Source organism: Ranitomeya imitator, chromosome 5, assembly GCF_032444005.1.
Source record: "Ranitomeya imitator isolate aRanImi1 chromosome 5, aRanImi1.pri, whole genome shotgun sequence".
Taxonomy (NCBI): domain Eukaryota; kingdom Metazoa; phylum Chordata; class Amphibia; order Anura; family Dendrobatidae; genus Ranitomeya; species Ranitomeya imitator.
Window position 1 is genome coordinate 382,176,552 of NC_091286.1, and position 27,408 is coordinate 382,203,959.

Here is a 27,408-nt window from a genome sequence, read left to right on the forward strand (position 1 = left end):
ACTCACCTTATGAGGTTGTATGAGACACAACACTTATAAAGCTATCTATGTATGGTCGTCCTAAAGAAGGAGTCGGTGGACTCTGAAACGCGATGACAATAAACCTACAATTTTTTCGAAGCACTAATTTTTTCATTTTCTGGAGAACGCAGAAAAACTTCAAATCCTGCTACTTAGATATGATGAATTTAATTGTATCTATTACAATGGCAGAGATTTAGTAACTTAACCCTTTGTTGCCATTGGTGGTAAAGCAGTACCCTGTCTGACCAACATCTTAAAGCAATTTCAAGTGCTAAACACCTGAAAAAACACATTGAATAAGTGATCATGTATTGAAGTAGGTTAGTTCAAGGTATGGTATTTGGCTAGAACTCTTAATTTCTCTTTTTACAGCAATAAGGCTGCCAGAAGGAGGAAGTCTGAGCTGAATTAATACATTTGTTACAGTGGAAGTAGAATGAAAACGGCTTTAACCTCAAATCAAGCTGCCTCTTTCATTTATGCCAGTGATAGGCTTTTTTCTAAGAAATAAAGAATTTGGCATGGAGCCACTGTAAGTTTTTTTTAAGCAAAACCTGGATGGTTATTTGTTTAAGGCTTACATCTATGATTACTTGTGAGTCCTGTCTCTACAAGGATTTTGTTTAATATTGTTTCACATTTGGGATGCAGATGCCCACTATTAGAGCTTGTGGCTATTTTCCATTGTATTACTGCAATGATAGCTATCTGTAATATTAAACACATTTTTTCAATGCATTTTAGAACAACTTTTGAGGACACTGATATTGCCCAGAACGACACATAGCTTTCTGAAACTACCTTGGGTTTTAAAAGGACCTCTGTGTCCCACTCCTGCCTTGAACAGCTGCACAGCTTCACATGACACTGTCTGTGTTTCATGTGGACACACAAAGTTATTTGAGCTGCCAAAAAAGAACAGGTTTATTTGTAGAGACCGTCCCTCATGCAATCTAAGAGACTTGTTATATTTTTCTTTTGTTCCAGAGAGAGGTATAAGTGTAATATAACAAGATAAATGCTAACTCATAACTTTGTAACCTGCCTATGTAACGCAACTTGTGAAAGCAATTGAACGTAACTATGTTATTTTAAAGTTTCATCTATCTTAATGAAAATAATTTACATGACACGTGGAAAAATAGGAGGCAGAAAAAATATGAGTCTTTGACTGTGCCCTTGATCTCTTGTGTTTGAAAGCTTTCAAATTCAAAAGTCTGGTAACTTACAGTAGGATCATATTATTAAACCGATTTCAGCTTAATTCCTTAAAGGGGTTGTCGAGGACTTTTATATTGATGGCCTATCCTTTGGATAAGTCATCAATACCAGATGTTTGGAGGTGTGATACCCAGCACTCCCACTACTCAGCTGGCAGTGACCAGATGTGACCAGTTACGGAGCTCTGTGGCACAGCTTCATCAACTGTATAGTGACCATGGTCAGCTGCTACACATTCGCCACTATTCGAATGAATAAAAGTTAATTTGCAGTACAATACTGTGGCCACTATACAGTTGACAAAGCTGTGCTGTGCTGGGCAGCTGCGCAATTGAGAATATCCGACCTCTGCGGACACTGGACACAGCTAATTGGTGGAAATGTTGAATGCCACACCCCCACCAATTTTTTATTAATTGCATATCATAATAATAGTCCAACAATATCAATAAGTTCTGGACAATACCTTTAATGGTAGCATTATCTAGGTTTTAATATGGCAATGTTGCCCACTATATCCACCATATTCTCTCCAGTCTTTTATAAGAGCTGTATATTCAATAATAATAAATAAATAAATTAGTTATTTAAAGGCTATGGACCCCCTTGGGGGTATTTTCATTTTTATCTTAAAGGGAACCTGTTGTCATAAAATGACTGTTCAAACCAAGTAAAGCACCTTAATATAAGCTGTACCCATGGTGTCTAAATCCATTGCTGCACTTATCAAAAATCCTTCTTTATTCAAATATGCTAATTAGTTGCATTTGATATACCTTTGTGCATGGCTGAGCAGGTCAGTACACTTTTTCATGTTCCAACTCATTGGGCTTGCTGATCTAAGAGGCTTTTGAAAGCAGAAGTTAACTACCTGTAAATAATTAGAGGGGACCTGCCACCAAATGAGTTTTTTTGTCTTATTGTATTCCTTTTTGTCCCTTGAGTATTAAGCTTTGTTTCTCTTTTAAAATCCTACACGTGGATCAAGAGATATGGACCATTTTCTCTAGCACTGATTTACATGGTCTTTAAGAAGAATGTGTTGCACACAGGATTCTCTTGGGATGTGTATTTTGGCTGCACCCCTTTGAAAAGACTAAAAACATGGCAATAAATAAAAAGGCCCACAGTGCTGGAATAGTAGGGTGAAATTTAAAAAATAAAACCCAGAATATTCAAAAGAACAGTGGGAATCAAATAAAGCATAAACAGCCCACGTTTGACCTGCTAACAGGTCCTCTTAACCTTTGTCTACTTTTTAGTATTCTTTCATCTTTTTTGCTTGATTGGATAATGAATGGTAGAATTGGAGCTTTCTTTAGTGCATAGATTGCCATATGTACACATAACTGGAGCAGGAGTTCCAGTGTGAATACAGCTGTGACAGATGCTAGCGTGTGGACCACCTAAGAGCTCAAATTAAAGATTTGAAGGAACAAAATGAAGCTATGAGTGCAATTGACAATCTTACTGGAGAAGAAAAAAATCCTCCAAGATGGTGCCGCTGTGCCTGCACAGTAGCAGCTCTCGGAGATAGCCGATAGCAGTAAGATGGTGCCGCCAGTGCATGCACAGTAGCAGCTATCTAATCACAGCTTTATACACTGATAGCTGCTACTGCACAGGTGCGGTGGGTGCCATTTTCCTATTGTTCATTTTTTTCTAGCTGAATAAGATGGAAAACAGTTATTATTGGCACATAAAACATGCAATTATGCTGCATAGCAGGTGCCACGGCTGGCACCTGCAGGTTTTTGTTTTTTTAAGTATGTACAGATATTCATTATGCAAGTTAGGGGGCAGGTCACTGAGGGATTCTAGAAACTGTTGACAAATTGTATCCTTGTGAGGCTCAAAGGCTCTCTCAGCTATATTTAATTCACAGAGTACAGTGGGGCAAAAAAGTATTTAGTCAGTCAGCAATAGTGCAAGTTCCACCACTTAAAAAGATGAGAGGCGTCTGTAATTAACATCATAGGTAGACCTCAACTATGGGAGACAAACTGAGAAAAAAAATCCAGAAAATCACATTGTCTGTTTTTTTTATCATTTTATTTGCATATTATGGTGGAAAATAAGTATTTGGTCAGAAACAAAATTTCATCTCAGTACTTTGTAATACATCCTTTGTTGGCAATGACAGAGGTCAAACGTTTTCTGTAAGTCTTCACAAGGTTGCCACACACTGTTGTTGGTATGTTGGCCCATTCCTCCATGCAGATCTCCTCTAGAGCAGTGATGTTTTTGGCTTTTCGCTTGGCAACACGGACTTTCAACTCCCTCCAAAGGTTTTCTATAGGGTTGAGATCTGGAGACTGGCTAGGCCACTCCAGGACCTTGAAATGCTTCTTACGAAGCCACTCCTTCGTTGCCCTGGCGGTGTGCTTTGGATCATTGTCATGTTGAAAGACCCAGCCACATTTCATCTTCAATGCCCTTGCTGATGGAAGGAGGTTTGCACTCAAAATCTCACGATACATGGCCCCATTCATTCTTTCATGTACCCGGATCAGTCATCCTGGCCCTTTTGCAGAGAAACAGCCCCAAAGCATGATGTTTCCACCACCATGCTTTACAGTAGGTATGGTGTTTGATGGATGCAACTCAGTATTCTTTTTCCTCCAAACATGACAAGTTGTGTTTCTACCAAACAGTTCCAGTTTGCTTTCATCAGACCATAGGACATTCTCCCAAAACTCCTCTGGATCATCCAAATGCTCTCTAGCAAACTTCAGACGGGCCCGGACATGTACTGGCTTAAGCAGTGGGACACGTCTGGCACTGCAGGATCTGAGTCCATGGTGGCGTAGTGTGTTACTTATGGTAGGCCTTGTTACATTGGTCCCAGCTCTCTGCAGTTCATTCACTAGGTCCCCCCGCGTGGTTCTGGGATTTTTGCTCACCGTTCTTGTGATCATTCTGACCCCACGGGGTGGGATTTTGCGTGGAGCCCCAGATCGAGGGAGATTATCAGTGGTCTTGTATGTCTTCCATTTTCTAATTATTGCTCCCACTGTTGATTTCTTCACTCCAAGCTGGTTGGCTATTGCAGATTCAGTCTTCCCAGCCTGGTGCAGGGCTACAATTTTGTTTCTGGTGTCCTTTGACAGCTCTTTGGTCTTCACCATAGTGGAGTTTGGAGTCAGGCTGTTTGAGGGTGTGCACAGGTGTCTTTTTATACTGATAACAAGTTTAAACAGGTGCCATTACTACAGGTAATGAGTGGAGGAAAGAGGAGACTCTTAAAGAAGAAGTTACAGGTCTGTGAAAGCCAGAAATCTTGATTGTTTGTTTCTGACCAAATACTTATTTTCCACCATAATATGCAAATAAATTGTTAAAAAAACAGACAATGTGATTTTCTGGATTTTTTTTTCTCAGTTTGTCTCCCATAGTTGAGGTCTACCTATGATGTAAATTACAGACGCCTCTCATCTTTTTAAGTGGTGGAACTTGCACTATTGCTGACTGACTAAATACTTTTTTGCCCCACTGTATATAAAACTAAAAGCTTTTTTACACAAATAGGATAAGGCCATTATGCAAAAATCCCTATCATTAGCGTAACTCTATTCGCAAATTTGAAAAGATATGGAGTCATTGGTTGGATACTCTAGGGCTGCCCAGAAATCTTCAAATTAGAGATAGAATATTTATGATGCTATCCCTTAATTGTTAGTCTTCTTTTTTGCTTCTTCTCCCCCCTTTCTATGAATGTTTTCCTCCACTATTCTAGAACTGCTCTGAAAATGAAAATGGACTTCACTAGAATGTTGAGATGTGGGTTTAGGGTGACTTAGGGAATTGAAGTTGAGTTACTTTGTTTATGTATTATACTGTGAAATTATTAAGTCATATTATTAGAAAGATGGAAAATTTGTGTTTGAAATTTTTCATAAAAATGACTTGATTTAAAAAGTACCCCACCTCCGCCTTGCTGATGTCTGAATCAAAGTGAAGGTCTGTGCCCATTATTGATCCAGCCACTGGCCATATGGTCCATCAAGAGTCACTCTAATCTCATCAATTCCTAAAACTTTTGACCAATCTGTCTTCAGATATTTCTTGGCCTACTCTTGACTTTTCAACTTATGTGTTTTTTCAGTGGTGGACAGATTTCAATTTTCCTTACCTTGTCATGTCTTCTCAAAACATTGGCTGTCAATGTACGTCTTTTTTCTCACCAAGTTTTTTGTGAACCTGTTTACTATATACAGCAAAACTTTTATGGTTCTGTTATCACATTCTAATATCTTAGCAATTTCAAGAGTGTTGCATCCCTCTGAAAGACTTATAACTACTTTTGACTTTTTAGAGTCAGGTAAATCTCATCATTGACCCACTTAGCTGGAGGAAAACAAGCTGTCTAATAATTTTGAACACCTCAAAAAATGGTGCTGATATCCTTAGGCCATACCCTTCCTCATTATACAATTACACATCACCGGATCTGCTTCAGACCAATAAGCATTCAAGTTTGATACCACCAAACAATATAATTCTAAAGGCGCACACAGACGGCTGTAAAACTCATTTGATTGCGATGCAATCCTCGCTGTCTGCTCTACCGACCTATGCTTGACACCAGCATAGAATACATCACGCTGTCATGTTCAGGTCAGGAGATGTGCCTGGCCAGTCTGTGCACTGTATTATGATCATCGCACAAGTTATATGGCTGTCTGTATGTGCCATAAGCTGAATAATCTCCTCTTCTTGAACAACATTTCGATTGGTTGAGGTGCACCTTAAATTTTTCTAAATTCTTATGTCTTGCCACCTGAAGGCATAAGAAGGCTGCGTCAAACAGAGTGGTGGAGGCCCGTATGTAAGACCCTAGGCAAATGAAGCTTGTGTCATTTTTGAGCCCTGTAAATAGAATCAATGTACGAAAGCTTGCTACTGTAAGTATCAATTTTCTCAATTACTTGCCCAAAAAAGAGAGAGCAAAAAAAATCTAGTATGTATTTGTCATCAGACATACTGCAAATATAATGCCTATTTACATAAGTTAATAGAAATTTCAATATATATTTACCCATACTGTTCCTAATTCAAGCTTGGTAGTTTATCTTCAAAACAAACTGTTAAGTTCATACAATTGTTACAATCATTATAATTTCTGCTTCAGTTCCATTAAGCTTAATTATCTTGAATGCTCGCAGTCGGTATGCAATCTGGAGGTTTTTACTTTTCATTTAGAGGAATTCATGCAAGGATAAATGTTTGTATACATATGCTGCATTGCTAGGTAAATGTAGCTTATTTTATAGTTAATCAAGCCAGCAGTGAATGTATAAAGTAGAGTGAGAGATGATTTCCACTACATGAATATTTATAAATTATTGCTTTTAGCATTTTTGTATAAATGTAGCTTTACTAGTGATTGAAACAAAATTACCTGAAAGTGCTTTTTTGCTCCTCATTTCAAGGACCATTAAAGTTAAAATCTTGGCAATTTTATTTTTCAAAGTGGTGTAGTCACTAGATCTTCACTAACAGGAAGCGCAGATGTAAGAAGTTGTCCTATGATTAATATCAATATTGCTTTTGTGACCATTTGCATGCACCATGTCTGGAATCGCAGCAGAAACTCATTCGCTTTGACAAAAGCAGAGATGTCTTCACAAAAAATCAAACTCTCTTTGCACTTTTAAAGGGGTTGTCCCCTTCTCACTCTGAATTTTTTCCTGTTAAAGGGACACTGTCACCTGAATTTGGAGGGAACAATCTTCAGCCATGGAAACGGGGTTTTGGGGTTTTTGATTCACACTTTCCTTATCCGCTGGCTGCATGCTGGCTGCAATATTGGATTGAAGTTCATTCTCTGTCCTCCGTAGTACATGTCTGCACAAGGCAATCTTGCCTTGCGCAGGCTTGTACTATAGAGGACAGAGAATGAACTTCAATCCAATATTGCAGCCAGCATGCAGCCAGCGGATAAGGAAAGGGTGAATCAAAAACCCCAAAACCCCGCCTCCATGGCTGAAGATTGTTCCCTCCAAATTCAGGTGACAGTGTCCCTTTAAAATAAAAACACCAATACTTCTGTGATAGCGCTGTTCAAGTGGTGTTGTCACTCGTGTTCCCGGAGCTCACGTTAGGTTGTAATAACATGTGAGCCCTGCACCCAATCAGCACTGGAGTCACTTTCTCCTTCTACAGACATATACGTAATCAAGACGTGGTGAGCGGCCAGAAGCAGCTCTCACCTCCTCTGGATTACTTATACATCCAAAGGTGGGGACAGTGACTCCAGCATTGATTGGGCACAGGGCTCACATGTCATAACAACCTCAAGAATGCAAGTGCCAACATCACTGTAACGGTGCCAGCACAGGAGTTGAGTGTACTCACCTCTTTAACACTCAATTTGCAAACACATAAAATCCATGAAACATACATATTTTATTATAAAAATACATATATTTAATGAGAAATAGGTTTTCTGTGTATGTTTACATTGTAGTCATTCAAATATCACAGAATACATTTTTTTCATTTTGTAGAAGAGTTAGCACCATGAACATGCAAAGTTACACAAAGATGTCGCAATCAGAAGTTTCATGCACTCTATTAGATTCCAAGTTCCCAAACGTCAACAAGTTGTGTTGTGCTACAGTAGAGCATCCATCAAAGTCTGGGGCCATAATGTGTCACTGCTTTACTCACTCTGCTGTATACATGATACCCAAATCTGAGTGAATAATAATGAATGTTATTTTTTATTCTCTTTTAGGCAGGAGTGTCAATGTTAAGTCAGTGGGTCTTGTTGGTAGACATGGCCCTCAGTCAAAGCAGCCTTTTTTAGTTGCCTTCTTCAAGGCAAGTGAAGTTCTTCTCCGCTCAGTCAGAGCTGCAAATACAAAAAGGAAAAAACAAGACAAAAACAAGTCTCCAGCTCAACATGATGCATCTAAGATGCCCACCAATGCAGGCAAGTATATTATAAATCACAATTTAATAAGTAACATATGGTATATGGTAGGTAACAACTGTGACTGGCAGACAGCATGACTTTATCTCTGACTTTCCCTATATCATACTTTGAAATGTCCATAATTATTATTATTATTATTATTATTTATATAGCACCATTGATTCCATGGCGCTGTTCATGAGAAGGGGTTACATACATGTTACAGAACCCCCAGCACCAAGAATATGTTATGCAGTATATATTATGTATAATAGGTTCCATGTGAAATGCATCAGTCCACAGGCTGCGCCCCTGGACAAGATATTCTCTTTCTGACCTCCCCCCACCTTTGTAATTCCCACAGTAAATATTGGCAGGCTCTGGCCTCCTGCGGCTATTGTAATGTAGGTCTGGCCTGCTATGTTCCTATTGGCCTGCCCTGTGTATCTGTGTTATATATTCTGTGTGCTGTAAATAAAGGTTGGTCTTTTGGACTGGAAATACGTGGGGTAGCAGTCAGCTTTTATATGCTCTCACGTAACCAAGGAATTCCAGCCAGCGTCTTTCATTCAGACTCCAGCCAAAACAGAGTGGACCTCCTGAAACACGGGGTGGTACTGAGAGAGGTACCCCAGCTTGGTAGACCCCGTTACAATACAAATTACAGATATCACTTACAGTAAGCAAACTAACAATGACAGATTGATATAGAGGGGAGAGGACGCTGCCCTTGCAGGCTTACATTCTACAGGATGGTGGGGATGGAGACCATAGGTTGAGGGTTGTAGGAGCACCTGTGCTGGTGAGGCGATAGCTTCAGTAGTGTTGAGGAGGCAGCGGGGTCAGTGCAGGCTGTAGGCTTTCCTGATGAGGAGGGTTTTCAGGTTCCGTCTGAAGGATCCGAATGTGGTTGATAGTCGGATGTGTTGGGGCAAAGAATTCCATAGGATGGGGGATATTCTGGAGAAGTCTTGGAGGCGGTTGGGTGAGGAGCGGATAAGTGTGGAGGAGAGAAGAAGGTCTTGGGAGGACCAGAGACTACGTGAGGGAAGATATCGGGAGATTAGTTCAGAGATATATGGAAGAGACAAGTTATGGATGGCTTTGTAAGTCAGTATTAGTAATTTGAACTGAATATGCTGAGGGAAAGGGAGCCAGTGAAGAGATTTTCAGAGAGGGGAAGCGGAGGAGTAGCAAGGATAGAGATGAATTAGTCAGGCAGCAGAGTTAAGGATGGACCGGAGAGGTGCAAGGGTGTTAGCAGGGAGGCCACAGAAAAGGATGTTGCAGTAGTCAAGGCGGGAGATGATGAGGGCATGCACAAGCATTTTAGTAGATTAATGGTTGAGGAAAGGACGAATTCTGGAGATATTTTTGTGCTGGAGGCGACAGGAGGTGAAGAGAGCTTGGATGTGCGGTTTGAAGGACAGGGCAGAGTCAAGGGTTACTCCGAGGCAGCGGACTTCCGGTACGGGGGAAAGCGTGATGTCGTTAATTGCGATAGATAGGTCAGGTATGGAAGATCTATGAGATGGAGGAAAGATGATGAGTTCAGATTTGTCCACATAGAGTTTGAGAAAGCGAGAGGAGAGGAAGGAGGATATGGCTGATAGACACTTCGGGATTCTGGACAGCAGAGAGGTGACGTCTGGTCCAGAAAGGTAGATCTGAGTGTCATCAGCACAAAGGAGGTACAGTACTGCAATCCATGGGACTTTATGAGTTGTCCCAGGCCAAGTGTGTAGTATGGGGTGGGATGAGGAGGTAGTGTGGGAGTGGGAGACGCTGAATGTGCAGTTGGAAAGGTATGAGGAGATCCAGGATAGGGTGAGGTCTTTGATGCCAAAGGAGGAGAGGATCTGTAGTAGGAGGCAGTGGTCAACTGTGTCAAAAGCAGAGGACAGGTCTAGAAGGAGGAATACAGAGTATTGTCCATTAGCTTTGGCTGTAAGTAGGTCATTAGAGATTTGGTCAGGGCAGTCTTAGTTGACTGATGGGGCGGAAACCTGATTGTAGATTGTCAAAGAGCAAGTTAGATGAGAGACGGGAGGAAAGTTCTGCGTGGACGTGCTGCTCCAGGAGTTTGGAAGCGAATGGGAGCAGCAATATTTAGCGATAGCTGGATAGATGTTGGGTCAAGGGTTGGCTTTTTAAGGATAGGCGTGTTTGTGGCATGTTTGAAAGTAGAAGGGAAGGTGCCAGAGGTTAGTGATAGGTTGAAGAGATGGGTTATGGATGGGGTAAGTGTGGTGGTGAGGTTGGGGAGGAGGTGGGATGGGATGGGATCAAGCGCACAGGTGGTGAGGTGTGATTTGTACAGGAGACAATTAAGCCCCCCTTCAGTGATCTTGGAGAGGGAGGTTATGGGGTTTGGGCTTTGGTCTGGTATACAAAGGGGTTGTGGTGGTTGAACAATGATGACTTGTCTTGTTTGGTCGATCTTATTTTTAAAGTGTATGGCAAAGTCCTCAGAAGAGATGAGGGAGTTTGGAGGGGGCAGTTAACTAATGCAATTAACTAATTATTAAGCAGATGTACAATCATAAAATATGCTTCATGGGTGTAATTATTCACAAACATTTACAATATGTTTGATTTAGCTGTATTTAAATGGGTTGTCTACCTCTTTTCATTTAAGAATATTGTTATCCAATGATGTTCTGAAAATAAAGGAAAAAACATAGTCACCTACAGTTCATCATTACTGCTATCAGAGTTACCTACCAGTTTCCTTTCTTTTTTCTGTACTGGGTGGTTTAGGTGAAGTCATGTGACTGCTGCTGCCAATAAGTGATTGAAACATAACTGCTGGGGCCACTGATTTTTTGCAACGATCACATGCTATCTAAGTCAGATGAGAAAGTCTTCTTTCTTTCTCTTCACACTTGGATGGCATGTGGTCGCTGTAGTCAATAAGTTGTTTTATTAGTGATGCTTTGGTAACTGCAGTGGCCACTGGTTCGCAGCAGCAGTAGGGGTAAAGTACATGAATATATACTAGATGGTGGCCCTATTCTAATGCATCGGGTATTTTAGAATATGCATGTCCACGTAGTACATTGCACAGCCCACGTAGTATATTGCTCAGCGACATAGTATATTGCCCAGCCACATAGTATATTGCCCAGAGACATAGTATATTTCCCAGCCACGTAGTATATTGCCCAGTCACGTAGTATATTGCCCAGCCACATAGTATATTGCCCAGTCACGTAGTATATTGCCCAGTGACGTAGTATATTGCCCAGTGACGTAGTATATTGCCCAGCCACGTAGTATATTGCCCAGCTGCGTAGTATATTGCCCAGCCACGTAGTATATTGCACAGTGACATAGTATACAGCACAGAGCCACATAGTATACAGCACAGAGCCACGTAGTATACAGCACAGGCATGTAGTATATTGGCCAGTCACGTAGTATATTGCCCAGCTACGTACAGTATGTAACATAGTAACATAGTAACATAGTTAGTAAGGCCGAAAAAAGACATTTGTCCATCCAGTTCAGCCTATATTCCATCATAATAAATCCCCAGATCTACGTCCTTCTACAGAACCTAATAATTGTATGATACAATATTGTTCTGCTCCAGGAAGACATCCAGGCCTCTCTTGAACCCCTCGACTGAGTTCGCCATCACCACCTCCTCAGGCAAGCAATTCCAGATTCTCACTGCCCTAACAGTAAAGAATCCTCTTCTATGTTGGTGGAAAAACCTTCTCTCCTCCAGACGCAAAGAATGCCCCCTTGTGCCCGTCACCTTCCTTGGTATAAACAGATCCTCAGCGAGATATTTGTATTGTCCCCTTATATACTTATACATGGTTATTAGATCGCCCCTCAGTCGTCTTTTTTCTAGACTAAATAATCCTAATTTCGCTAATCTATCTGGGTATTGTAGTTCTCCCATCCCCTTTGTTAATTTTGTTGCCCTCCTTTGTACTCTCTCTAGTTCCATTATATCCTTCCTGAGCACCGGTGCCCAAAACTGGACACAGTACTCCATGTGCGGTCTAATTAGGGATTTGTACAGAGGCAGTATAATGCTCTCATCATGTGTATCCAGACCTCTTTTAATGCACCCCATGATCCTGTTTGCCTTGGCAGCTGCTGCCTGGCACTGGCTGCTCCAGGTAAGTTTATCATTAACTAGGATCCCCAAGTCCTTCTCCCTGTCAGATTTACCCAGTGGTTTCCCGTTCAGTGTGTAATGGTGATATTGATTCCTTCTTCCCATGTGTATAACCTTACATTTATCATTGTTAAACCTCATCTGCCACCTTTCAGCCCAAGTTTCCAACTTATCCAGATCCATCTGTAGCAGAACACTATCTTCTCTTGTATTAACTGCTTTACATAGTTTTGTATCATCTGCAAATATCAATATTTTACTGTGGAAAAACCTTCTACCAGATCATTAATGAATATGTTGAAGAGAACAGGTCCCAATACCGACCCCTGCGGTACCCCACTGGTCACAGCGACCTAGTTAGAGACTATACCATTTATACCACCCTCTGCTTTCTATCACTAAGCCAGTTACTAACCCATTTACACACATTTCAACAGCTTAAAAAATAAAAAAGAAACATATACTCACCTTCTTAGGGGCCCTTGTAGTCCTGAGGGTCCCTTGTAGTCCTGTCGCCTGTGTGCGGTGCACGCGGCAGCTTCCGGTCCCAGGGTTGGTATGAGCGCAGGACCTGTGATGACATCGCGGTCACATGACAGTGACATCATGGCATGTCTTTCTCGCAGGACCTGTGATGACGTCACGGTCAAATGACCATGACGTCATGGCAGGTCCTTCTCTGCATCAAATCCAGTTAATAGTTTTGGGCCTAGGAGCAGTGTCTGCATGTCGGCAGAGTAGCCCACCTGTGAAACTAACTACACCGCCTGTGTATCTCTATTTTTACTGCATCTAATCCAGTTAAGATCCTAAGAAACAACTGAGAGCATGCTGCCCCATAGATAGTGAAACATACACTGTTTAATTATAAAACGTACAAATTTTATTGAAAGAACTACAGAAATAAATAAAATAATGATAAATGCTAGTGATGAGGATAAGGTAGATGACTAAAAGACACGTCCACAAGGAGACACATGCAAAAAATATTAAGGTGCAAAGATAGTGCGGACCGTGAAGCAAGTGCTTCACTAGTGGGGCAGGGATATAATGGAGTGCACGATGCTGCATCAACCATCAGCTCACTAGCTAAAAAATTCCCATATGTAACTCCATAAAGTGACTACTAACCCCACTTGCTATGCACAACCCAGTGAAGTGCAACTAAAGCCGATAAAGCTACCGCTAATAATGCTTACCCATGATGTAGTCTCCCTCAGGAGGTGTCAGCTAGATAGCACCGACGCGCATTTCCCGTTGTGAGCTTCCTCGGGGGGCTGTGTGGCTATTGCTAAAAAAGGGGTTATATATACTACGCACACACCTGTTGGCCAGTTATCACTCTAATCACATGGCGCATGGGGGGTAGGTCAAACCGCCAGCACCGCGTCTCTCCCGGCAATCAGAACGGCGCGCAGAAGGGGAAAACACTTCCCGTGACGTCATTTAGTCTGCGCGTCGCTCTCAAGATGCCTTCGGAGGCGCGGCCTTGTCAGGGAACCTCCGCGCATGCGCGCGACTATCGCGGTCATTTTGGATGATGGAACAAGTCATGGCAGATGAACACACAGGTAATATATGTGTAAAGAAGATATAAACATAGCGTATTAAACCCAATTAACTGCCGGACATAAAATGCATTAGATTTCACAGCACTGTAATGAAAATATACACAGTGTGAGCATGCACAAAGATAAATATGCCGGCGAAGTTCGTATCTTCATTCAGACGCCATGTTAATGATGCCAAACAATGTTCCCATGATGATATTGGTGAAAAGTTCATTTCTTTGTAGCACATCATCCTCAATGGGTCATAGGATCAGTGAATTATCCATAATAACAACAATAAATATAACTGAAAAAACTGCAACCAAGAAAAAAAATAAGAAAAAATTAAAAACCACAAAAAAGCAACAGAGATAATAAAAAAGAGACATACAGAGGAATAAAGGACGTAATTATGAAACGCTTCTATAGAAATGGAACAAATGACAATTTTTCATTTAGACCCTTAGGCGCCATAGTCCCCAACGTCACAATCCACCGGCACTCAAGTTGTGCCAGTGTACATTTGGGATCACCACCTCTGATACCCATATGAACTCTATCAATATCTCGTATCTTCAGGTCATCTGGGTTACTATTATGTTGCATACGGAAGTGTCTCGGAATAGTTTTGAGTTCCGAGACATCATCCGCATCTCTCGCAGCCACAATGTCTCTGACGTGCTCTCGGACCCTGACACGGAGTTCCCGAGAGGTGAGGCCCACATAAATTAAATCACGGGTACATGTAGCATAATACACCACAAAAGTGGTGCTACACGAAATGTACCTCATGATGCGGTATTCCCTACCTCCCCCTGCCGCCGAAAAAGTAGTAGCACGCAGGACATTCCTGCACGCATTACAGGACCCACATGGAAAGCAACCCCATTTTTGTGGGCCCGCTCCAAAAATTCTGGAAGGAGCAGGGGTATAGTGGCTCCTCACCAACTGGTCCTTAAGACTTCTTCCTCTTCTAGCTGTAAGAAGAGGTCGGTCGGGCAAGATCTTATTAAGTTTAGGTTCAGTTTTTAATACCGACCAGTGTTTCTCATCCCACCTATTAATAAATGTAGAAATAAATCTAAGTGGTTGCTCTTTCTTAATTGGAGTCGACACGGGGGGCCTGCAGAGCAACTGGTCTCTTGGGGCTCTCCTGGCACGAAGATAGCCTTTTTTGATAACCCTCCTGCTGTAGCCCCGATCCTGGAAGCGGTTGGCAAGGTCCCGGGCCTGGCACTCAAAGACCCCATCCGTGGAACATATCCTCTTCATCCGCAAAAACTGCCCTACTGGTATAGCACGTATAGTTGCCCTAGTATGTGCTGATGTTGAATGTAGCAAGGCATTGACCGATGTCTCCTTCCGGAATACATCAGTCTGTACCTCCCCACCGACACATAATCTTAATGTCAAGAAAATCAATGACATCCTTGTCAACCCTATGGGTGAGGCGAATGTTCCGGTCATTGAGGTTGAGTCCATGGATGAAGTCCAAGAGGGCAGGCTCAGGACCCTGCCAAATCAAAAACCCGTCATCGATATAGCGATACCAGCAGTGCACATGGGAGGCGGCGCATGCGCCCCCCCCGAAAACCTCCCTCTCCCAAAAACCAAGAAAGAGGTTAGCGTACGAGGGCACACACGCCACGCCCATGGCAGTGCCACGCTTCTGTAAGAAAAATCAATCTTTGAACGTGAAAAAATTGTGTGTCAAAATGAAAAAAAGTAGCTCCAGGATCAGGGCACGCACCGGGGCATCAAGGTTACTCATACCAAGGAAGAACTCAACCGCCTCTAGACCATCATCATGCTTGATACTGGTATATAGCGACTCAACGTCGACTGTTGCAAATACCATATCTCTTTCTAAGGTGAGGCCATCTAATTTCCTCAGGACGTCGGTAGTGTCTCTGACATAGGAGGGGAGCGACTCAACCATAGGATGCAAATAATGTTCAATAAACTTACAGATGGGGTCGCACAACCCTCCCATGCCAGAGACAATAGGATGCCCCGGGGGCTCCACTGGGTCCTTATGAATCTTCGGCAGCAGGTAGAAGGTAGGGACAACCGGGTGTTGGACCAATAAACCCTCAAACACCCTCTTAGTAATCATCCCCCGTGTCAGGGCCCGATCTACGATCTCAAAAAGAGCACCAAAAAAGCCAGGCAAAGGATTACATGGTAGAGATGCATATGATTCACGGTCCCTCAGCTGGCGAAATGCCTCCCTCTCATACTTAACCGTTGGCCAGACGACCACATTCCCCCCCTTATCAGCCGGCTTGATTACAATGTCCTGCATGGACCTCAGCTCCTTCAAGGCCCTACGTTGTGCAGATGTCAAGTTATCACCTTTTTTGTTGCTAGGAATTTTTTTAAAGTCTTCTAAGACAAGTTTGTTAAAAATATCAATCTGCGGGCATAAGGAAAAGGGGGGGAAAGTGGTACATCTCGGCGCAACGGAAGCAGGGAAGGTACCTGTGGCTGGTGAATCATTTTCTCCTGCAAGCCCCTCTAGGGCAATGAGTGCCTCTTGTTCCACGGTCGTGTCAGGGTTGAAAATATCCATAGGTCTGGCATGTAATTTGCGCAGAATGACCTTCCTCAAGAACAATTGTGTATCCTTCATAACTGTGAAGTAATTGAAATTGTTAGTGGGGACAAAAGTGAGTCCTAAACCCAAAACATCTAACTGATCCCTAGACAACACATGGTCTGATAGGTTAATTACCTCAAGGCGATTACTAGATTTAGATTTTTTCTCCACAGATTGAGGTGGGGTGAAATGACGTTTGTTCTTTCCTTTCCGATTTCCAAATTTACCCAATCCCAATCTTTCATTCAAGACACTATTGGACTGGCTACTGCCTACTTGATCATCATCCATAGAGGATGCAGATGAGAAGGAGTTGCGATGAACTGGCAATTTAGGCTGTGTAACTTGTTTTTTCCTCCATCTGTACACATGATTGTTTTTGTAGTCCAATACATCCCGCTGATACTTCTTGGTCTTTAATGCAACAATCTCCTTCTCCCATTTTTGGAAATCACCCTCTAGTTCCTCATTAAATTTCGTCCTAGCTGTCGCTGAAAGAACCGGGTTCATCTGCTTCCGGGGCCGCTCATTAACTGCCGGCAGAATTCACTGCACTTGGTTGTTTGCAGCTTTTTCAGCAGTGTTCGTGTGTTGACATCACCACATGAACACTGCCGGAAAAAGCCGAAGACTGCCGAGTGCAGTGAATACCGGTTGAAGGTAATGAGCGGCCCCGGAAGCAGAAGCGGCTGGGAGACAGCGGGACAGGTAAGTATATTTCTAATGTTTATTATTAATTTTCTGGGTTTTTTACAACCCGAACAGGACCCCAACTGGAAACCCGTGTTCAGGACCGTGTGACTGAACACTATGTGTTTGGTACGGTCCTGAACTTTACAGTTCTGGTTTGTCCATCCCCAGTCTTCAGTGCTGCTGATGGTGTTCTGACGGATAAGTGCATCCGGCTGTCTCCTGAAAATGTAGACCACCTAGCTTTCATCAAGATGAACAAGTCATGGATCTTCAATTACTTTTTCACCCCAGTCGCAGACTGGGCAGACTAGGTGATGGTGTAGCTTTCAGTGTGCTGCATTGATCTAGCATTTTTGCAGTTTATGACACCTTTGTTGTAGCTTCTGTGGCTACTGTTGCTACTGTTACTAGTAAGTGGCTTGGTGACACAACAGTCAGATAAATTTTGTTAATTTTACAATTTGCGTTTTTTTTCTTTTTTTTGAGCAACTAATATTCTGTCTATTTTTCCTCTTATGCTTCCATGACAAGCCAAATTTTTGGTGAATGGAAACTCTTATTTGGGTCTTGCTTTTTGTTGCTAGTAGGTCTAGAGCACCATTATACTATTCCTACTCTGGGGAAATTGATGCCACTTTAGTGGTGTGCCAATATAGACTCCAAGTTGGGTCTCTATCTGGTTGGTTACATGAAGGGGAAGGGGTCTCAGAGCACCATTATATTATTTCTTCTTTGTGGACCTTGATGCCACATTAGTGGTGTGTGCCAATATTTTTTTTGAAATGTGGAGACTCCAAGCTGGGTCTCCATCATATGGATTGCCTTTAGTGAATTGAGTGTCAGAGTACCATTATACTATTTCTACTCCGGGGAAATTAATACCTCTTTAGTTGTGTGTCCGAATATTTTTTTTTTACGTTTGGAGAGTTTAAGTTGGGTCTCCAAATGGTGGGTTGCCTGTAGTGGGAGGGGTCTCAGAGCATCAGACCTACACCTGTCACTCATCCACCTCTTACTGATAATATAATAATAATAATAATCTTTATATGCAGAATATAGCACCAACATATTCTGCAGCGCTTTACAGTTTAACAGTTTCAAACACAACAGACATAAGTTACAATGTTAACAATACAATAATTAAATCAAAATAATATGACCCTGCTTGTGAGAGCTTACAATCTACAATGAGGTGGAGGAGATACAAAGTACAGGTGTGTATTTACAATGATGTATTTACAATGATTTTCCAGCTATCTTCAGGGGATGAGAGATAGATGGAAGTAGTGAATGGGCTGCGCACACACACGCAAATCTAAAATGACTTTGAATAGGGTACATTATAGACCGCTCTAAACAAATGTGTTTTGAGGGAGCACCTAAAACTATGCAAACTGTGGATGGTCCTAATATCTTGGGGTAGAGCATTCCAGAGGATTGGCACAGCACGGGAGAAGTCTTGGAGTCGGGAGTGGGAGGTATGGATTAATGCAGAGGTTAGTCGAAAGTCGTTTGCAGAGCACAGTGGTCGGTTAGGCTTATAGACAGAAATTGGGGAGGAGATGTAAGGGGGTACCGTACTATGGAGAGCTTTGTGGGTGAGAACAAGTACTTTGAATTGGATTCTATAATGAATTGGCAGCCAGTGTAATGACTGGCAAAGAGCCGACATGTCTGAATACCGATTAGCTAGATGGACAACCCTGGCTGCTGCATTAAGGATAGACTGGAGAGGGGAAATTCGAGTGAGGGGGAGGCCAATTAATAGAGCATTGCAGTAGTCCAGGCGGGAGTGAATCAGGGCGACAGTGAGGGTTTTGTTATTTCCATGGTGAGAAAAGGGCGCATTCTAGAGATGTTCTTTAGGTGTAAGCGTCAAGCGCGGGCAAGAGATTGTATATGGGATGTGAAGGAGAGATCGGAGTCAAATATAACACCCAGACAGCGCGCCTCATGCTGGGGTGTTATTATGGTGCCACCCACGGAAAGGGAAATGTCAGATTTAGGGAAGTTGGTAGATTGCCTGAGCGAAGAAGTTCAGTTTTGGAGAGGTTGAGTTTCAGATAGAGAGCGGACATGTTGTTGTAGGCTGCGGGCAGACAGTCACTGGCGTTCTGTAGTACAGCGGGGGTAAGGTCAGGGGATGACGTGTATAGTTGTGTGTCATTAGCATAAAGATGGTACTGAAAGCCAAATCTGCTGATGGTCTGTCCAATTGGGGCTGTGCAGAGAGAGAAGAGAAGGGGGCAAAGGACTGAGCCCTGAGGTACCCAGACATAGAGAGGAAGAGGAGATGAAGTGGAGCCAGCAAACAAAACACTGAAGGAGTGATCAGAAAGGTAGGAAGAGAACCAGGAGAGAACAGTGTCCGTAATGCCTAGTGGCTGGAGCCTAGAGAGTAGGGGATGGTGGTCCACAGTGTCGAAAGCTGTGGAAAGGTCAAGAAGAATGAGCAGAGAGTGGTCACCATTACATTTTGCTGTCAGAAGGTCATTGGTCACTTTGATGAGTACAGTTTCTTCGCATGTAGGGGGCAGAAGCCAGACTGTGAAGGGTCTAGGAGGAAGTGAGTGGAGAGGTAACGGGTAAGGTGGGAGTAGACTAGGTGCACCAAGAGTTTAGAGATGAAGGGGAGATTGGAGACTGGTCTGTAATTATTTGTGCAGGATGGGTAGAGAGCCTGGAGACTTCTTCTGTGATGGGATCAAATGTGGAGAGTGAGCCAGGGGAAATTCAGGGAGGGATGGGAGTCACTGAACTTGGTGGTTGGGAGCGGTTTTCCTGATGGATGTTATCTATTTTCTCTATAAAGTGGGAGGTCAGCTCATCAGCAGAAATGTCTGTGATAGGAGCTTGTGCTTTTGGCCTGAGAAGGTAGTGAAAGGTGTCAAAAAGTTTCTTGGGGTTGTTGGATAGTGAGGAGATCAGGGTGGTGTAGTAGGTCTGTTTGGTGAGGTGAAGGGCAATGTTATAGGTTTTTAGCATAAATTTGAAGTGGATGAAGTCTGATCAATTTGTAAGCTATAAATGCTGGTCCAGGCCCTGACCAATCCATCCATGCTGTGCCAGTATACAATTTCAACTGTGGGTCAACTGATGTCACTATTGCTGGTGTCTGCCCCTAATTTTTAGAAATGTCTGGACTCCATGTTTGGTTTTCTTCATGTATGTTGCATGTAACAGTGGGGCTCCCAGACTGGCAGGCCTGCACTTCCTTTCAGTCAACTATCTATGTTACTATCTTTTAAAGTTTCTAAAAATAGTAGTCTACAAAGCTCATATGCTGTTATGCCCCCTGAGTGTGGCTGAGCAGAAAAGCAGTTTGAGCAATTGCATGAGTTATCAGAACTTCCAGTACAGCAGGCATATACCAAACCATCGCCCACCTCTTAATTTGAACTTACATTCAAAGCTGCAACTGCTGACCTAGAACATTTCTCATGCATGGCCCATGCCTGACTGCTGCTCTAAAATAACATTTCTACTGTGGGTCAAATGATGTCTCGTTTCCTGGTGTCTGAACCTAACTTTTTGGAAATATTTAGACTTCAACTTGGGTCTCCTTCCTGTGTGTTGCCTGAATTTGACAGGGCTCTAAGAGAACCAGACCTGCACCTTTCACTCATCCATTACTGATCAATGTATAAGCTAGAAATGCTGGTCCAAGCCATGTCCTATGCATTCATGCAGTGCAATTATACTATTTGTTCTCTGGGTGAAATGATGACACGTTTCATGATGTCTGCCCCTAATTTGACCTGTTTTGGCATCTTTTGGGCCCCCCTTTAAGTTTTTCTATATGCATTTGTTTTACATCCCATTGAATTCAATGGGGTTTGGATACGTTCGGTGAACATTCTGAAGTTTTCTGATTGCAATCGAAACAAACCTTAAAAGGTTCGCTCATCTCTTATTAACAAAACTGGAGGTCAAAAGACAACCTCTGGGTCTGTTAGCTATGGCACAAGGTCTAAAAGGCGTTGTGCAGGTATAACACTCACAGGTGTAATGCAATGCAGTACATGTGTATTGCAATGCAATATATCAATGATCAGAGTAATAGAAGTTAAAGTCCCATAGAGGAACTAAGTAAATAAGTTTCTTTTTTTAATGTAAAAAATTAAAACAATATTATACCAATAAATATGTATATTTATGTGAAAAAGAAAATAAATAATTAAAAGTACACATATTTTGAATCTCTGCTTTTGGAATGACCTGATCTGTAAAACTGCTACACTAGGTAACCTCTTCAGTAAAAACCGCAAAAAAAAGTGGTAAACTATGCCTTTTCAACATAGCACCGAACAAAGAGTGCAATAGACGTGATAAAAAAGTTGAATGTAAATAAAAATAGTACAGCTGAAAATGCCATCTTGTCCTGCATAACAAGTTTCCAAACAACAATAAAAAAGCTATACATTTTAGAATACAGAGATGCAAAAACATTTTCTTCCTAAAAAAAATGTATTATTGTGTAAAAGCGGCAAAGCATAAAAAAATATAGAAATGCCATATCAACGTAATTGTTCTGACCTGAAGAATAAAGCTACTTATCACTTTTTCCACAAGGAAAACAGCTTATAAAAAAAAACTCTAAAAACAATTCTAGACTTGCTGGTTTCTCGTCATTCTGCCTCCCAAAAATGGTACTAATGAAAGCATCAAACTCATCCCACAGAAAACAAGCCCTTACCCATGTTCAGTCAGCAGTAGTATAGAAAAACATAGATCTCAAAATATGGCGGTGCAAAAAATTTTTTTGTAAAAAACAAAATTTTTTAGTTTGTGATAGTAGCCAGACATATAAAAAAATTATCTAAATCTGGTATTGCTGTAATCGCACAGACCTGAACAATACAGCAATCTAATTACTTATACTACACAAGGAACGGCGCAAAAATATATGAAGCCAATTCTGGGCCTGCTGTTGATTTGTTTATTCTGCCTTCCAAAAATCGCAGTAAGGCCGGCTTCACACTCAGCGTATGAAAATACGGTCCGTATATTACGGCCGTAATACGCTGAAATGTCCCGAAAATAGTGGTCCGTAGCTCCTCCGTAGGCAGGGTGTGTCAGCGTTTTTTGCGCATGGCATCTTCCGTATGTAATCCGTATGGCATCCGTACTGCGTGGTTTTCTCGCAGGCTTGCAAAACCAACATACCGCTATAGAAATGATCCATGTGTCCCAAAAAGAAAAAAATATATATATATACTGTCTATCTATATATATATATATATATATATATATACAGTGGAGCAAAAAAGTATTTAGTCAGTCAGCAATAGTGCAAGTTCCACCACTTAAAAAGATGAGAGGCGTCTGTAATTTACATCATAGGTAGACCTCAACTATGGGAGACAAACTGAGAAAAAAAAATCCAGAAAATCACATTGTCTGTTTTTTTATCATTTTATTTGCATATTATGGTGGAAAATAAGTATTTGGTCAGAAACAAACAATCAAGATTTCTGGCTCTCACAGACCTGTAACTTCTTCTTTAAGAGTCTCCTCTTTCCTCCACTCATTACCTGTAGTAATGGCACCTGTTTAAACTTGTTATCAGTATAAAAAGACACCTGTGCACACCCTCAAACAGTCTGACTCCAAACTCCACTATGGTGAAGACCAAAGAGCTGTCAAAGGACACCAGAAACAAAATTGTAGCCCTGCACCAGGCTGGGAAGACTGAATCTGCAATAGCCAACCAGCTTGGAGTGAAGAAATCAACAGTGGGAGCAATAATTAGAAAATGGAAGACATACAAGACCACTGATAATCTCCCTCGATCTGGGGCTCCACGCAAAATCCCACCCCGTGGGGTCAGAATGATCACAAGAACGGTGAGCAAAAATCCCAGAACCACGCGGGGGGACCTAGTGAATGAACTGCAGAGAGCTGGGACCAATGTAACAAGGCCTACCATAAGTAACACACTACGCCACCATGGACTCAGATCCTGCAGTGCCAGACGTGTCCCACTGCTTAAGCCAGTACATGTCCGGGCCCTTCTGAAGTTTGCTAGAGAGCATTTGGATGATCCAGAGGAGTTTTGGGAGAATGTCCTATGGTCTGATGAAACCAAACTGGAACTGTTTGGTAGAAACACAACTTGTCGTGTTTGGAGGAAAAAGAATACTGAGTTGCATCCATCAAACACCATACCTACTGTAAAGCATGGTGGTGGAAACATCATGCTTTGGGGCTGTTTCTCTGCAAAGGGGCCAGGACGACTGATCCGGGTACATGAAAGAATGGGGCCATGTATCGTGAGATTTTGAGTGCAAACCTCCTTCCATCAGCAAGGGCATTGAAGATGAAACGTGGCTGGGTCTTTCAACATGACAATGATCCAAAGCACACCGCCAGGGCAACGAAGGAGTGGCTTCGTAAGAAGCATTTCAAGGTTCTGGAGTGGCCTAGCCAGTCTCCAGATCTCAACCCTATAGAAAACCTTTGGAGGGAGTTGAAAGTCCGTGTTGCCAAGCGGAAAGCCAAAAACATCACTGCTCTAGAGGAGATCTGCATGGAGGAATGGGCCAACATACCAACAACAGTGTGTGGCAACCTTGTGAAGACTTACAGAAAACGTTTGACCTCTGTCATTGCCAACAAAGGATATATTACAAAGTATTGAGATTAAATTTTGTTTCTGACCAAATACTTATTTTCCACCATAATATGCAAATAAAATGATAAAAAAACAGACAATGTGATTTTCTGGATTTTTTTTTCTCAGTTTGTCTCCCATAGTTGAGGTCTACCTATGATGTAAATTACAGACGCCTCTCATCTTTTTAAGTGGTGGAACTTGCACTATTGCTGACTGACTAAATACTTTTTTGCCCCACTGTATATATATATATATATGTCACTAGACACATATATGTATATATATTAATATTTTTTCCAGCGCTATACAGCTTGAAAGCCGGTAATTCAATTACCGGCTTTTTCTTTCTCCTTCCTAAAACCCGACATGATTTGAGACATGGTTTACATACAGTAAACCATGTCTTCTCTCCATTTTTTTTGCAGATTCCACACTACTAATGTCAGTAGTGTGTATCTGCAAAATTTGGCCGTTCTAGCTCTTAAAATAAAGGGTTAAATGGCGGAAAAAATTGGCGTGGGCTCCCGCGCAATTTTCTCCGCCAGAGTAGTAAAGCCAGTGACTGAGGGCAGATATTAATAGCCTGGAGAGGGTCCACGGTTATTGGCCCCCCCCTGGCTAAAAATATCTGCCCCCAGCCACCCCAGAACAGGCACATCTGGAAGATGCGCCTATTCTGGCACTTGGCCACTCTCTTCCCATTCCCGTGTAGCGGTGGGATATGGGGTAATGAAGGGTTAATGCCACCTTGCTATTGTAAGGTGACATTAAGCCTAATTAATAATGGAGAGGCGTCAGTTATGACACCTATCCATTATTAATCCAATTGAATGAAAGGGTTAAATAAAACACAAACACATTATTTAAAATTATTTTAATGAAATAAAAACAATGGTTGTTGGAGTATTTTATTCTACGCCCAATCCAGTCACTGAAGACCCTCGTTCTGTGAAAGAAAAAACATAATAAACCAACAATATACTTACCCTCCGCAGATCTGTAACGTCCAACGATGTAAATCCTTCTGAAGGGGTTAAAACATTTTGCAGCAAGGAGCTTTGCTAATGCAGGCTGCTCCTCGCTGCAAAACCCCAGGGAATGAGTCTAAATATAGATCAATGAGCTATATTTAGCTTCATTTGCGGTGAGGCGCCCTCTGCTGGCTGTTTATAGATCGTGGGAACTTGCCTAGAAAGCCTGGGAGCTTTCTAGGAAATTTCCCACGATCTATTAACATCCAGCAGAGGGCGCCTCACCGCAAATGAAGCTAAATATAGCTCATTGATCTATATTTAGACTCATTCCCTGGGGTTTTGCAGCGAGGAGCAGCCTGCATTAGCAAAGCTCCTTGCTGCAAAATGTTTTAACCCCTTCAGAAGGATTTACATCGTTGGACGTTACAGATCTGCGGAGGGTAAGTATATTGTTGGTTTATTATGTTTTTTCTTTCACAGAACGAGGGTCTTCAGTGACTGGATTGGGCGTAGAATAAAATACTCCAACAACCATTGTTTTTATTTCATTAAAATAATTTTAAATAATGTGTTTGTGTTTTATTTAACCCTTTCATTCAATTGGATTAATAATGGATAGGTGTCATAACTGACGCCTCTCCATTATTAATTAGGCTTAATGTCACCTTACAATAGCAAGGTGGCATTAACCCTTCATTACCCCATATCCCACCGCTACACGGGAATGGGAAGAGAGTGGCCAAGTGCCAGAATAGGCGCATCTTCCAGATGTGCCTGTTCTGGGGTGGCTGGGGGCAGATATTTTTAGCCAGGGGGGGGCCAATAACCATGGACCCTCTCCAGGCTATTAATATCTGCCCTCAGTCACTGGCTTTACTACTCTGGCGGAGAAATTTGCGCGGGAGCCCACGCCAATTTTTTCCGCCATTTAACCCTTTATTTTAAGAGCTAGAACGGCCAAATTTTGCAGATACACACTACTGACATTAGTAGTGTGGAATCTGCAAAAAAAATGGAGAGAAGACATGGTTTACTGTATGTAAACCATGTCTCAAATCATGTCGGGTTTTAGGAAGGAGAAAGAAAAAGCCGGTAATTGAATTACCGGCTTTCAAGCTGTATAGCGCTGGAAAAATATTAATATATATACATATATGTGTCTCACTGACATATATATATATATATACCTATTCTATGTGTACACATTTATTCTAGCTATTCTACTGTAAGCTGTCAGTGTGATTTTACTGTACACCGCACTGAATTACCGGCTTTTCTCTCTAACAGCGCTGCCTATTTCTCGCAAGTCACACTGCTTGTCCGTGTGAAATCCGTATTTTTCACGCTTCCATAGACTTTCATTGGCGTATTTCTTGCGCAGTACGGTGACAAACGCAGCATGCTGCGATTTTGTTCGGCCGTAGAAAGCCGTATAATACTGATCAGTAAAATACGGCAGATAGGAGCAGGGGCATAGAGAATAATTGTGCCGTATTTTTTGCGAGTTTTACGGACGTAGTTTCTGCGCTCTTACGTCCGTAAAACTCGCAAGTGTGAAGCCGGCCTAAGGCTCAACTCATGTTTATACTGTGCTCTTTCCTGTGAGCTTGCATCGGGATTTCCATGTTATCTCTGTTACCCTGTATGTAACTCTTTCTCATGTACAGCACCATGGAATTAATATAAATAAATAATAATAATAATAATAATAATAATAATAATAATAATCTCTGAAATACCTGATTCAGACGGAATCCCTGAAAGAAGATTGTATATAATGAGGCAGATGGGAAAATTTTGGACTTTCTGGTCTACAATCTGGCAGTGTCTGTCTTTTTAGGCATGCACAAAATTACACTTAGCCACAGTTTTGTGCACCTGTAAAAGAAGAACACTGCTCAACTGAGGCCAGACAGAGTCCAGAGTAACTTTGCTGCCTCGTTATAGTGAATGGATTAATTGGGTGTTTCATGTGAATCATGTAATTCCAAACTTTAATGGAAACCCCCATGTAAGTGTACAGCTTTTAGCACAGGTTAAATGTGATTAAAAAAATTAAATAAAATGTTCCTATTAAAAACTACTACAAAAAAACAAGTCCCCCATCTGGTCCGTCATGTATCAACAGATGAAAGAACAATAAAAATCCATGGACTGAATATGCGCTGCCAAGGAGTAGGTGATTAGGTAATGCAGGTGAGTAATAAATAAAATGTATTCATAAAACTACACGTTAGGGAGTCGATCAGACTCCTTCATCAGGTCTATAAGGTCTTCATCAAATTAGTATTATAACCAATAAGTCCCAATATTAGTGATATAACCTCTAAGACATAAGATACAAACCTTTTCCCAGTAAGCTAGATGTCTTAGTGGAATTAAAGAGGCATACATATGAATAATTGTAAACATTTTTGAATATTTTATTAGAAATTGTGAAAAAAAAAGTTTTTATAAAAAGTTCACATTGGGATTTCAAATTGTAGCAGAGGTATACTGTAGCTGCATATAGGTATCAGTATGAAGGTAAGACGAGAAATGAAATTATACAGTTTACCCCCTTCCCGACCCATGACGCCACGTAGGCGTCATGAAAGTCGGTGCCAATCCGACCCATGACGCCTATGTGGCGTCATGGAAAGATCGCGTGCCTGCAGATCGGGTGAAAGGGTTAACT

The 27,408-nt window shown here is 41.8% G+C and overlaps 1 protein-coding gene across 1 annotated transcript in view; it reads left to right on the top strand.

The window, feature by feature from the left end:
* Positions 1 to 27,408, top strand: part of BMP5 (bone morphogenetic protein 5) — a 574,966-nt gene that overhangs the window by 470,119 nt on the left and 77,439 nt on the right. Inside the window, exon 4 of the mRNA XM_069726747.1 lies at positions 7,985 to 8,182. Coding sequence (XP_069582848.1) covers positions 7,985 to 8,182 — 198 coding nt within the window. The remainder of the gene's footprint in view (positions 1 to 7,984; positions 8,183 to 27,408) is intronic.